Source organism: Bos taurus, chromosome 5 (assembly GCF_002263795.3).
Source record: "Bos taurus isolate L1 Dominette 01449 registration number 42190680 breed Hereford chromosome 5, ARS-UCD2.0, whole genome shotgun sequence".
Taxonomy (NCBI): domain Eukaryota; kingdom Metazoa; phylum Chordata; class Mammalia; order Artiodactyla; family Bovidae; genus Bos; species Bos taurus.
The window spans coordinates 107,240,991-107,255,445 of record NC_037332.1 but is presented as its reverse complement, the minus strand read 5'-3'; the positions used below and the strand labels follow the sequence as shown (position 1 = coordinate 107,255,445).

General features: G+C 41.6%; 1 protein-coding gene and 1 pseudogene across 1 annotated transcript in view; one reads left to right on the top strand and one right to left on the bottom strand.

Annotated features, from left to right (window-relative positions):
• The window catches only part of KDM5A (lysine demethylase 5A), a 62,310-nt gene that overhangs the window by 35,129 nt on the left and 12,726 nt on the right, over positions 1-14,455 (top strand). The window contains exons 19-24 of the mRNA NM_001205625.1: positions 62-417; positions 4,066-4,204; positions 7,356-7,535; positions 8,702-8,863; positions 10,494-11,045; positions 11,248-11,391. Coding sequence (NP_001192554.1) covers positions 62-417; positions 4,066-4,204; positions 7,356-7,535; positions 8,702-8,863; positions 10,494-11,045; positions 11,248-11,391 — 1,533 coding nt within the window. The remainder of the gene's footprint in view (positions 1-61; positions 418-4,065; positions 4,205-7,355; positions 7,536-8,701; positions 8,864-10,493; positions 11,046-11,247; positions 11,392-14,455) is intronic.
• Positions 6,534-7,059, bottom strand: LOC781777 (ribosomal protein L27a pseudogene; annotated as a pseudogene).

Genomic DNA, 14,455 nt, shown 5'->3' with positions numbered 1-14,455 from the left:
ATGTATTCCATAGTCATTTTGTATCTCCTAAGTTTTTTCTTTATTCCTTTGACCTTTTCAGAATTTGCTTGATGACGTGGAGGAGTTTCATGAGCGTGCTCAGGAGGCCATGATGGACGAGACCCCAGACTCGTCCAAACTCCAGATGCTGATCGATATGGGCTCTAGTCTGTATGTGGAGCTCCCGGAGTTAGCTCGACTAAAGCAAGAGCTGCAGCAAGCTCGCTGGTTGGATGAAGTAAGACTGACGCTGTCGGACCCTCAGCAGGTCACCTTGGATGTCATGAAGAAGTTGATAGACTCTGGGGTCGGCTTGGCACCCCACCATGCTGTGGAGAAAGCGATGGCCGAGCTTCAGGAGCTCCTCACAGTCTCTGAGCGATGGGAAGAGAAGGCCAAGGTCTGCCTACAGGCAAGGTGAACACACATCTATTGGTGACTGTCCCCTCTTTAAGATGTAGGTTAGAAAGTAGAGAGGGAGGAGGAATATAAAGGTCTGTTGAGTTGAATGTCTTGTGCCTTCCCCAAGTGGTCACTAGGTTACCAAGTGGGTCTGCATATGGACAGTTTCAAATCTTGTGAGCACACTGTGTGCAGAGTCCTTTGTTAAGTACTTTAGTAAGTGATACAAAGTAGTGTTTTGTTTACAGCCTCACCATTACTGCTACTCTAGTTACGAAGCTCTGCTGCAGTATGTTGTTAACTGAGAGGAACAGAAAAATGCTAGAATCAGAGGGGGAAAGGTCATTGTAGCTTGGATGGTTAGAAGAGAGCTTGAGAGAAAGAGGAGATCTTAAGTCAAGCCTTGAAGAATGAGTGGGATTGAAATGGGAGGGGAGGTAAGAGAAATGTCCTAAGATCAGCTTAAGGAATGTGTCAGTGTGTGCCCAGGTGACAGAAGCTGAGCGGTGGTTATTTTACCCCAGCAGGGGATTCACGCCGGGAAGTAGAGGGAAATGAGAGGCAGGCAGGAGAATGGGAGGCATTAGCATCGGCACCCAATAGACTTGCGAGATTAAAGTCAGGCATCCGTCAGTTTGACTTCCATGTTCTGTATGAAAGTATTTTTTCACCAAAGATTAATATTAATATAATTTCCTTTGTGAGGATGAGGAAATTGGGATGCTTATAGAGATCACATAGTTGTTAAATAATACAGCTCAAATTTAAAGCCTTTTCTACTTCATTCCAAAGTTTCCATGTGTTTAATTACTTGGCCAGTTACTTATTTTGGATTCATTTGATAGGAAAGTCTGTTCTAAAATTGGCCAACATAGTGGGGAGACACAGATGAAGAAGTGAATGAAAAGTGAAAGTGTTAGTCATTCACTCCTGTCCGACTCTTTGCGATCCCATGGACTGTATGTAGCCTGCCAGGCTTTGTCCATGGGATTCTCCAGGCAAGCATTACTGGAGTGGGTTGCCATTTCCTTCTCCAGGAGATCTTCCCCGAGTTTCAACAAATTAGTGTCATGAAGAAAATGAAGTTGGTAGAGAGGACTGATGGAGTCAGTTTTCCAGCTCCTGTCAAAGCTCTTCTGAAATGTATCGTTAACATTCTGCATCCTGAGCGCTGGTTAGCTGCCGACTGCTCCTTTCTGGATCTCTTCCTCCTGGTTTTGGCCTCTCTCCCCCTTTTAGAGTGCTTTCCCCAGGATTCTGGCCTAGGCCACTTCTCTGCTCACTTTGTACCCTTCCTTGGAAATTTCATCTCACTTCTTGTCTCCATTTACCATCTTTGTGCAGACTAACTCCAAACCCTCATCTAGAACACAAGTTTGTTTTTTCACCTGTAGTTATCATCTGGTTGTTAAATAATTCCAGAGGATGTCCTGTAGGTGCCTCAGACTCCCCGTATTCAAAATAACCTTCATCCACTGCTTCCCGTGTTCTCTTCCTTTGTTTCTATTTTCTTTGAATTAAACCCTCTTTCACTCATTTGAACAAGCCAGAACTCTGGAAATTAGTGTTGGCCCTGCCCTCCCATTTCCTTCCCCTCAGACTCAGCTCCTGAGTCCTGCTGATGCTGTTTCTTTGGTGTTTTTCTCTTTGATTCTTTTTCTTTGGGCTGTTGTTACAGCTGGCTTAGCACACAGCACCAGGTTCTGTCTATAATCTCACCCCTCTGTCATCCATTCTTCACAGTGAAATTAGTATTTTCCTAAAGTGCAGAAGTGACAGTTTGACTTCCCTGCTTAAAGCCCACCACTGTTTCCCAATCCCCTTGGAGTGAAGTTCAGACTTCCTCAACCTGACTTTTTGTAATCTAGCCCCTTGCTTAAGTACCTACCGTGACCCCTTGCTCTTCTTTTTCTTGTGTTCTGTGTTCCAGACATAATGACCTCCCCTCCCCACATCAGCCCTGGGGTACACGTTTCCCCTCTGTCCACCTATGTTGGTGCACCTCCACCACCCTTCCCCTGGCCTGGTCCTGACGTTCCTGACTAGTTCCTATTCAGAAAGGAGAAGCCAGCTTAGAGGTCACTTCTAGGAAGCCTTCCTTACTGCCAAGTCAACCAAGTCCCCCTACTGTATATTCTGACAGCATCTTCCTTTTCCTTTATTATTGCATTTATGGTGTATTGTAACATTTTATTGATAATCCCCTCCCCCAAGATTAAAAGGTTTTATGAAGGCAAGGACTATATCATCTTGTCCATTAATCGTCCCAAGGACATAGCCCAGTGCTTGGCACGTAATAGGGATCATGGGTACTCAAACTGTTCCCACTCTCAGTAGTTTCTCATTGCTCCCAGTTTCCCATTGCTCACATAGACCTTAATTCACAGCCCTGCTGCTGCTACTGCTAAGTCACTTCAGTTTTGTCCGACTCTGTGCAACCCCATGGACGGCAGCCCACCAGGCTCCCCCATCCCTGGGATTCTCCAGGCAAGAACACTGGAGTGGGTTGCCATTTCCTTCTCCAATGCGTGAAAGTGAAGTCGCTCAGTCTTGTCTGACTCTTAGCGACCCCATGGACTGCAGTCTACTAGGCTCCTCCACCCATGGGATTTTCCAGGCAAGAGTACTGGAGTGGGGTGCCATTGCCTTCTCCGAATTCACAGCCCTGAAGACCTCTTAATCTGCATCTTTCTTTTCTGCCAGATTCCCCTCCTTCTTGCTGTTACTCCCACCCCGCCTCCCGTTCTCACTATCCCTCATCTAAACTTGTTTTAACAACTTCAGGTTTTCTCCACATCTTTGTTCATTAAATTCCTGATGTTTTTCCTTTAACCCTTCACACGACCAAATCACACTTCTTATTTAAGGCCTAGTTCAGAACCCTTCTCAACTCTCCCAGGTCAGATTAATCACTCTTTCCCTAGTAGTGAACCCATAGTCATTTGTTCTTAGTTCCCAGTACAAGTATATTTCTTAGGATAAGGTCTGTATTTTGGTCATCTTTGTGTAGTGAGGTGTTAGTGCTTATAGTTAAATGTCAACATCAGTGGACTTGTAGACCACCGCTTCCTACACTGCTGTCTCTTATGCATCTCTGACAGTTTCAGATCCTGTGGAAACTGATATAGAGGTAGTTTAGTGTAGGAAAAAGCACAGGATCTGACACTGATTCCGAGTCAGTGCTTCATGTGTGCCATTTACTGCATTAAATGACTTTGAGGAAGTAATTGATCTTGAGTTAAACTTACCTGTAAAATGGAAATGAAGGTAGTAGCTGTTTGCCTCTCTCATAGGCTTATGGTGAGAATTAAGTGAAGTCACATGTATGAAAGTTCTTTTACATGTTGTACAAGTGTTATTTAAGTGTTGGTAGTAGAAAATCCCATGGACGGAGGAGCCTGGTAGGCTGTAGTCCGTGGGGTCGCTGAGGGTCGGACACGACTGAGCGACTTCCCTTTCACTTTTCATTTTCATGCATTGGAGAAGGAAATGGCAACCCACTCCAGTGTTCTTGCCTGGAGAATCCCAGGGACAGCGGAGCCTGGTGGGCTGCCATCTTTGGGGTCGCACGGGGTCACACAGAGTCGGACACGACTGAAGTGACAGCAGCAGCAGTAGTTTGACTTATCCTCATGCGTCCTCCCTGTTTTTATGTTTATCAAGGCCTCGGCACAGTGTGGCGAGTTTAGAAAGCATCGTGAATGAAGCTAAGAGCATTCCAGCCTTTCTGCCCAATGTATTGTCCCTGAAAGAAGCCTTACAGAAGGCCCGAGAATGGACAACTAAAGTGGAAGCTATTCAGGTAAAGAACCTCTTGAGTTGTCTACCATTCAGGGAATGCTATCTCACACCTGAATCCTTGAAGCCTTTAATTCTGTACTGAAGTGATTGTGTACTTGAAATTCACTTGTTCTTTTATCTGATTTTTATTTTTAAACATGTATTACCTATTTAAACATTACTTGTTTCTGTTGACTTCTTGCTGTGAGAGATGACAGAATTAGCCATTTAATTAATGCCTAGCAGTAGGGAGTTTATTTCCTGCTGTATTTGACTCTCTTGCCATGTACATGAGTTACTTTTTTAAAATGGAAGTATAGTTAATTTACAGTGTTGTGCTTATTTTAAGGTTACAGCAAAGTGGTTCAGTTTTTGATGTATATATATATAATCTTTTTCAGATTCTTTTCTATTATAGGTTGCTACAAGATAGAGTATAGTTCCCTGTGCTATACAGTAGGCCCTTGTTAACCTATTTTATATATATAGTGTATACTTTAAAAAAAATTATTTATTGTTTGCTGTCATGGGTCTTTGTTGCTTTGCGGGGGGCTTTCTCTAGTTGCAGCAAGCGGGGGCTACTCTTTGTTGCTGTGCTTGGGCTTCTCTTTGCAGTGGCTTCACTTGTTGCAGAGCAAGGACTCTAGGGTGTGTGCACTCAGTAGTTGTAGTTGTGGTGCACGGGCATGTGGAATCCTCCCAGACAAGGGATTGAACCCATGTCCCCTGCATTGGCAGGCAGATTCTTAACCCACTACGCTACCAGGAAAGTACAGGAGTGGGTATATGTTAATCCCAAACTCCTAATTTAGCCCCCGCCCCACTGTCCTCTAATTACTTTTGAAACAAGTAGCAGGAAAAGAAAATGAAACTGACATTTACTGAACCCCACAATACTCTTGGGACTCATCTGGATGTTTGGGAGTAGGAATGCGAGAGAAGGGTGTAAAGATACAACCCCGGACCTCAAAGTGGCGTATTCTAGTTGAAAAGACATGTATTACACATACATAACTCAAAACAGTGAATTAAATACTGGAGATGAAAGTATGCTTTAATACATAAGGTTCCTTCTGAGTTACGGAGATCATTCACTGCAGCGTTTACAGTGGTGAGTACGTTGTAGGACTGGACTGAAAGAGAAAGGAAACCAGCTCTCCCACTAAACAGCTGCTGCCCTTAGAGGAGGTGTCATGGTCTAATGACTTCTGTTTTGCTTTCTTTTCAGTTGAGTTTTTCTGGGACCTGCTTAGTTGCTACTCTCTCTGTTCTGTGTTTTAAAATTACTTGTTTTCATCAGGACTCCTCTCTGTTTGTTTCATCTTTGACCAGTTTCAGGCAGTTATCAGATGACTGATAATCTTTAGTTGGCTGTTTATGATTGAAGAACTGAGCTGGCAAGTAGAGGTAGCTGCTGTGGTTTTCCAAGGACTGTTTCTCACCAAGCTCTTCCCTTTGGTGGGAGGATGGACTTGGGGGCTCTGAAAAAGTGGACATTTTCTGCTGTCCTTCAGGGTACACAGGCTGGGAGAGGCTGTGTCCTGGCCTAGCCAGAAGGTGTTCTGTATGTCTGCTTGGAGAGTTGTACCGTCTGAGGAATCACTCTGGATTGTCGTCTGTGGGCTGCCAACCTGATACTCTGATGTTCTTGCCAGGACCCTGGGATGGATTACTGACTAACTCTTCCATTTCCTGTGATGACTTAATTATTTTAACGTCAGTAAATTAAAAGCACTCTTGAGTTTAAAAACTGATTATTTTCATTAAGTGGAAATACTGACACGTTGTTACTTAGTAGAATATCCACTCTTGTCTGTAAATGGAGGAGGTTGTCAGATACTGCTCTATAGTAGTTGGAAAAATTTTAAAAGACTTTGAAACAGGCAGAAGAGACTACGATGTCCTTTCAGTGGAGTAGTGGATGTTGTTTAGCGAACCACCCGGGTTTATTTGATTCTCGGAGTATGTGCCTTAGACTTTGTTCTACCATGCTCATTACAACTCTGTCAGTTATTTAAAAACGATAGTAATGTGACTGAATTAGTCTGTAGGAAAACAGTTAAATTTGTGAGGAACAAATGATTCTCCACACTGTAGAAAAGGTGATTCCACAGACGTGATGATATTAAATGCCTGTTTCCATCTATTAGCAAATTCCTTTCCTCATTCCTGACTTCCATGGTGGCTCAGACGGTAAAGGTCAGCCTACAATGCGGGAGACCTGGGTTTGATCCCTGGGTTGGGACCCACTCCAGTATTCTTGCCTGGAAAATCTCATGGATGGGGGAGCCTGGTAGCCTACAGTCCATGGGACACAACTGAACGACTTCACTTTTACTTTTCCTCATTCCTTTTTTTTTTTTTTTGAAAAGCACTTAACATTTAATGAATTTCCCAGCATGTGGCTTCAAGCCACCAGGACACAAGCCCCACCTACACCCTTAATCTTCTCCTCAGCTCTTCTGCTGAAGAATTTGGCTTTCACGATGACAGGCTGCTTTGGGAGCTTTCCTTTCCCCAGAACTTTGTAGTAACCTGATCGCACCACATCAATGATAGGAGCAGCTCCTGTCTTGTTCTTGGCAGCATTTACTCGTGTCTGCTCACTAACCAAGGTCCACAATTTATCAAGGTAGACAGTCGGGCAGAAACTCTGGTTCCTCTTTAAGTGGTAATGCCTCATACCAACTTTCCCAAAGTATCCTGGGTGATATTTGTCGAAGTTGATCCTGTGATGATGCATGCCACCAGCATTACCTCGGCCTCCCGGGTGTTTCCGGTGTTTGCCGATGCGGCCGTGGCCGTGGCTCACGTGGCCCCTAAGTTTCCGGGTCTTCCTTAGTCTGGATGGCATGTCGGCGGCCTAGACGAAAGAGCTACTTTTCCTCATTCCTAATTGCATTTATATGTTTGTTTTTAGATTGTCCTTTGAACTAGTTTTTACATCTTACTGGATCCCTTGTTAATTCATTTCAAAAAACCTTTGACAACATGAATTTATACAAACATTTTTTAAAGGACATTGGAAGACTGTTAAGAGATACAGTTAGGTTTAATGACTAATAGTTAATGGAAAAGGTTAGCACTAAACTCTTTATAAGATTTACTAATAGTGTATTGCCAGACTCCATGAGAGATCAAAGATTATGTAAGGCTGTACTTCTGTTTCCCAGAGTGGCAGTAATTATGCTTACTTGGAGCAGCTGGAGAGCTTATCTGCTAAAGGCCGCCCTATCCCCGTGCGTCTTGATGCACTGCCCCAGGTGGAGTCTCAAGTGGCAGCAGCTCGGGCCTGGAGAGAACGGACAGGGAGGACCTTTCTCAAGAAGAATTCCAGCCACACGCTGCTACAGGTGAGGAGTGGTTTGTTTTAATGTGCGTGCCCTTCAGTGCCCTCCCCAGAAGTAGGTGACCCATTACCTAAGGTGAGGGTGGTTGTCAGTTTATCTGGTCGTGGTTATACAAGTTCATTGCCACTGGGTGGTATCAGATGTTGGCTAGTAATCTGGAACCCTGAACAGACTTTCTTCCAGTTCACCTTACACTGTGTCAGCCTGCATCTTATCTCTGTTGTTATCATGGACTCTTAGCACCAAAAGATCTTATTATTCTCAGAAGCACAAATTAAAAAAAATTTTTTTTTACCTGGAAGTACAGTTGATTTACATACAATGTTGTGTTAGTTTCTCATGTACAGCAGAGTGGTTCAGTTATACATATATATTTTCTTTTTCAGATTATTTTCCATTATAGGTATTACAAGGTATTGAATATAGTTCCGTGTGCTATACAGTAGGGCCTTGTTTATCTGTTTTTTATATAGGTATTATATATCTGTTAGCCACGAACTTCTAATTTATTCCTCCCCCCACCTTTTCCCTTTGGTAACCATGTTTGTTTTCTATGTCTGTGAAGCTGCTTCTGTTTTGTTAATAAGTTGGTATGTATTTCTTTTTTTAGATTCCATGTGTAAGTGATATATGATATTTGTTGTTCTGACTTACTTCACTTAGTATAATCATTTCTTGGTCCATCTATATTGCTGCAAATGGCATTATTTCATTATTTTTTTGCAGTTGAGTAGTATTGCATGGTATATATGCACCACATCTGTATCCATTCCTCTTGTCAGTGGACACTTAGGTTGCTTCCATGTCTTGGTTGTTGTAAATAGTGAGAAGCACAAATTTAAATGCTCATTACCCTTTTCATGTTGAACAGTTAGAACATACTTAAGAGCATAGACGTTGGAATAAGATTGTTTCATGTTTGAGGACGGATTCCTGGTGTTGATGCCGTGTCTGTGGGCAACTTGTTGCCTTTCTGAACCTGTTCCCCTTGTTTGTGGAGATAATACCACCTACTTCAGAGGCTTGTTGGAAAGTTTGAGTTCGATAATGCATGTGAAGTTTGTAAGAATGTGTCTGGGACATGTGAGTGGTCAATAAATGGTTATGTTTATTTTCAGTTTTGAGATTTTTTTAAAACCAGAGCTCAGTGTTTGGTTTTATTTTTGTAGGTGCTTAGTCCCCGGACTGACATTGGTATTTATGGGAGTGGAAAAAATAGAAGGAAAAAAGTAAAAGAGCTGATAGAAAAAGAAAAAGAAAAGGATCTGGACCTTGAGCCTCTGAGTGACCTGGAGGAAGGACTGGAGGAAACCAGAGACGCAGCCACAGTGGTGAGAGTTAGAGTGCTTCTTAAATTTGCTTGGTGAATGCAGCGTTCTGTGAAGCAGTCACTGTTTTATGTTCCTAACTTTTTATTTTTGTATAGTTTATCTTTGACTTCATGGTTGTACATATTTCACACCTTTTTAATATTTGAAGTCAAAGTATATAAAAACTGTTCTCTCTCCCTAAAATTGCCCTTTCCATATCCTTCTTTATTGTTGTTTTAATAGTTGTCCAGTAGTCCATCAAATTGTCCATAATTTACTGAACACATTTCTGATACTGAGCATTTTTGTTGTTACTCGGTGTTCAGTATTATGGATAATAGCAAAGTGGACTTAGCCTTTTCCTTTTTCAGATTGTATTCCTACACTTGACTCTTAGTAATGGGATTACCAGGCTAAGATTTTAGAGTGTTTAATGGTGCTTAATGCTGTTGTGCTCTTCAAAGGAGTGGTACCAGCTGACTGACTGACACAGCTGCTGTTTGCAGTCTTTGCCTCTCTCGGTAGCATTCAGTAATATAGTGAGTATGCAAAAAAGTGTTTGTAGATAATTAAAATTATGGGTTTTATTGTAGAGTAGGAGGGATATGTTATGATTACAAGGAGCCTGAGGAAGTAGAAAATAAAAATGAGCTTGGGCAATATGTAATAGTGGGGAAGCGCATTCACTAAGTGACTTCACATGGCCGTTCCTGCCTGCAAATGATCCTGTTTGAGGCTGATGGAAATAATTTCTTGTTAGCCTACCTAGTGAGTCAGTCTTGCCAGACAAATAGCACTGAAATTGCCTCAAAATAGTTTCAAAGCTAACAGAGTTTAAAAAGAAGATGCCCTGATAATATTCATGATAATTAAGTTTTGTTTTTATATATATATATTTTTTTAATGAGTTACATAAAACCTTACTATAATTAGTCATCAGCCTTTTTTACTCTTCTCCATAAGCTGGAAATTCCAAGAAAGAAATAAAATGGATTTGTATTGGGCTTCCCCCAGAGAATGAATTAGAAGGAGGTAGGGAGTCAGTACCGATGAAATGTTTATCTTGTGCCAGGTGCCAAGTTAGGCACTGTCGTATGTTATCTTATTTAATCCTTAAAACAGCAAAGTGAAGTTACTAATATTCTCATTTTTTGGAAAACTGAGATTCAGAAAACCTGGGTCAGGAGTCTTGTTATGTATAAGAGCCCGGCCTGATACCAGGGTGGCTTGATTTCAAGGCATACCATCTTTCTCCTGCCCCTTATGAAAGAATTAACTACTCGACTGCTGGACATTGTTATATATGACGGCAGTTTGCTTATGTCACAGATGAGTATTTGCATAGAAACTGTCAGGCTGCCCCAAATTTTAGGAAAACGATGGTTTTTTTTTTTTTTTTTTTTAAGGACAGTGCTTGGGACTTCCCTGGTGGTCCAGTGGTTAAGATTCTGTGCTTCCAGTGGAGGTGCTGTGGGTTCAATCCCTTGTTGGGGAACTAAGATCCCACATACTACAAGGTGTGGCCAAAAAAAAAAGACAGTGCTTTGTCAACATGAGTCTGCAGTGTGGAGATGGTCCCTACGCTTGAAGATTTTGTATTTTGGGAACATTTTGCAGTGACTCCCTTCAGTTAAATGTTTGTCATACGCAGGTGGCAGTTTTCAAAGAGCGGGAGCAGAAGGAACTGGAAGCCATGCATTCCCTCAGGGCAGCCAACCTCGCCAAGATGAGCATGGTGGACCGCATAGAGGACGTCAAGTTTTGCATTTGCCGCAAGACAGCGAGTGGGTTTATGCTCCAATGTGAGCTCTGCAAAGACTGGTTTCACAACAGCTGTGTTCCTCTTCCTAAATCGAGTTCCCAGAAGAAGGGGTCTAGCTGGCAGGCTAAGGAAGTAAAATTCCTTTGTCCTCTCTGCATGCGGTCTCGAAGGCCTCGGCTGGAGACGATCCTGTCCCTCCTGGTGTCCCTTCAGAAGTTGCCGGTGCGGCTGCCTGAGGGGGAGGCCCTTCAGTGTTTGACAGAACGTGCTATGAGCTGGCAGGACAGGGCCCGGCAAGCCCTGGCCACAGACGAGCTGTCTTCTGCCCTGGCCAAGCTGTCCGTGTTGAGCCAGCGGATGGTGGAGCAGGCAGCTCGGGAGAAAACTGAAAAGATCATTAGTGCAGAACTCCAGAAAGCTGCAGCCAACCCAGACTTGCAGGCAAGTTGAGAATTTTGTTTTTTCTTTTTTTTCCTATTTCATGGGGCAATATCTGTCAGTGTGTAAGCAGTAAATCAAATCTCCCACCAGTATTAGGAAAATAACAGTAAGTTGCTTCATTACAATTTGATGGACTCAGGCATGCATTAACACTCGTGTGTATTTAGGGCCTCTCTTCATCTCTGGGTTGCTCGTTGTTTAGGGACACTTGCCTAGTTTCCAGCCGTCTGCTTTCAATCGGGTGGCGAGCAGTGTGTCTTCTTCCCCTCGACAAACGGCGGACTATGACGATGAGGAGACAGATTCTGATGAAGACATTCGGGAGACCTATGGCTATGATATGAAGGTAATTACAGGGATGGGCTGGGGGGATTGATCATTTGATCACTGGGTTTGTTTAAAAAGCTGTTGAACACTGATGTTTAAGGCCTGAAAGTGGGAGAGAAAGCTAGTCGTTATATCTATCCTGAGTTTATGGTGATGGCATTTTTTCTATGCTCTAAAAAAACACAGATTGGTGAAGCTACATTTTTTAATAAAGGATGGTATGTTTTTAAAAAGCCTGTATGTATTTTCCTGAGAGGGGCTGGAAGAATTATATGTTTAAGTTACTGAAAGATTTCATGGCTGATTTCAGCATTCTTTGCTTTGGATTGTTTAAGTCTGTATAGTTAGGTTTTAAGAATCCCATTCTAGCTGTGCTTTGGGTCTTTTTCTCTGATCTCTCATCTGGTTGGTGCTGGATAGAATGTCATATTCAGGGATGCGTTATACTTGGGCCCATGACTTGAATTTGTGGAGTTATAGTCACGTAACAAAGGGTTTGCCCTCAGTATGATTGTTCTGATCGTGACAGCACACTGGGGTGAAGGGGCGGTTTTGGCAAGGTTCTGTGTTGGGTCTTCTTGGCCTTTTATTGTTAAAGTTTTGTGTCAGGCCTAAGACGTTCATCTTTTGTCAAGTAATACCGTGATCTGGACAGATACCCTGCCAGCTCACAATGAATCCGTTGATGTGTTTTGTATTCTTCTTTGTGGAGATAATGTTCAGCGTCTGTGCTTATAACCAGGGAATTCATAGTCTGGTGTGTGAAAAAATTAGGGTGCATCCTTTTCCTTTGTCTTTTCAGCATGTCTGTCAGGTAGGTAAGCTCATTGTTAGGGTTAGGGTTAGAGAGTACAAATACCATCGGCATTAGAACTCCCAGGATATAAAGGGAAACCGTCCATCATAGATACCTGTAAATTACCTGCTGGAAAATATTTTTCTCAAAATAAAAATGGATCCAGGGGATGTTTCAGTGAGGGAATTTTTTAAAAATCATATAAATTAAAGACTTAAGAAAAGTTGAAATTTGAATTAGCATTTAAAATGAGGTTCGAAGCACATTGTCATCCTTGAAGTTAATGGCTATGTGAAGTTAATGACTATATGTATGAAACTGGTAAAATGACCAGAAGCAGCTGGAAGGGGATGCTGCCCACAGCACATATAGGTTAGTTAGCTAATACTAAAATTGCCTGTTTGCAGTTTTGGCTTAGAGACCTTCAGTACCTGGGTTGTTATCTTTCTAGCATGTTAGGTATCAACCAGTAGTCTGGAATTGTCAAACATGATGGACTTTGCTTGGAAGCAGATCAGTAACCTATGAAAACAAAACATCGCAAGTATTACATGATTTCAGGGCTATGGATCCAGGACTGTGGTTTGATACGGTTGTATGGAGTAGTCCTTTGTTTGCAAAGTATATATGGGCTCTTAGCTTACACTCTCTTAGAAGGGGATGTTGGCAGGCTGGAAAATAAGATTGTGGATGTTATAATGTTAGCAGTGTATTGACAACTTAGGAGAGTAAAAGAATGGTGGTAAGACTTGTGGTAATTCAAGGTCAGATTTACCTTGACATTGATTGGTATCTTCAGTGCTCCAAAATTTTGTACTAAAAAAATTTCAAGTGCTCTTGAGTGTTTTCCTATAGAGAAAGCACTTACTGTGTAATGAAAATCTTACTTGCCAACTTATTGGCAGTTGACTTGGTGATTTTTCACTTTGTATGATCTTCCCTGATTGTGACTGTGAATTTATCCTTAAAATAGTTTAAATTTAATATCTTCGCTAGATGAAGAGCCCCTGCTGGTTTAGGAAGACGAGTAGGTAATTAGAAAATGAAAATCAGTCATTTGATCTTAGTTATCACAGCATTTAAATGTTTAAAGCAGATGGTTTGTGCATTGTATTGCTCGATTACTTCATTTTGCATGTCACACCATGTGATCACCACAAAAAAAATCTGAGCAGCAATTCCGAGAACTCATTAGTCAGGAAAATAATACATTTAATGAAACAAAGTCTGAGAATCTGTTACAGATTTGTATGATTGTGTCTGGGATAACATTTTTTTCAGATGTTCATATGATTATTTCCTTTTAAACCATATTGTTTACCTTTATTAGACTGTTCATCCATAGTACAGTTTATATTTTCCAAATGCATACATGTGTGGAATCACACATCAGAAAGGAGGGTATAAAATAGAAGTGGCTGTTATCTCCTAGGAAGTTCTTTTTTTTAATCCCAGGAATTGCTTAATTTACAGAATGGCAAGTTAAGCACTTGGATTCTTTGATTTTTCTTCTTTTCTACCCTTAATACTTGAGTGGCTTCAGCTTTGGTGAAAATAGAGTAGATTTTGTCTGAGAATTTAGTCCTGCTGATACCAGATATGGTGGAGTGACAGATCTGTTATAAGACACATTGCTCACTGAGAAGCCATTCCTCCTTCCTGTGTATTTACCATTAGTGGGACTGACTGGAAGTTTTCCCCTTAGGAAGAGTAATTTGCTTTAGCTTGCTGTTTATCAGTTGTTTTACCTCCAGCCTATCTGTGTCTTTATATTTAAAAGGCGTCTTTTGTAGACAGCACATGTGGTAGGGTTCTTCTGGTATGTCAGTCTGCATATATATGTATTTGTAAAATATATGGTTAAATCTGGGTTTTTAGGCAGTATTACAATCTGTCTTTTAATTGGGGGTGTTTATTTCTTTTATAGTTAATATAATTGTTGACATGGTTGGATTTAAATTGAACTTTTATGTATTATATTTCATATGTCATCCCAGGGAAGTAATTTTTTTAAATTTATTTTTACCTATCTTTATTTTCAACCATTATTTTCTGATCAGTTTCACTTCTAGTTCAGAAGCTTAATAGAAAATTTTCTGCTTGAGTTTCAATGAAATGAGTGGAGTCAAGGTCAGAAAAGACCCTTCCAGTCAGTGAGGTGAAGTACCTGGGGACGGCAGTAGGCGAGTACTAAAGTACTCTCTTGGCCTGTGGCCTTTTAGGACTTAGATTCTCTGAAACAGGAAAGAAGACCTATGTGAACTGCTGTTCCTAAATTCTCAGTGAG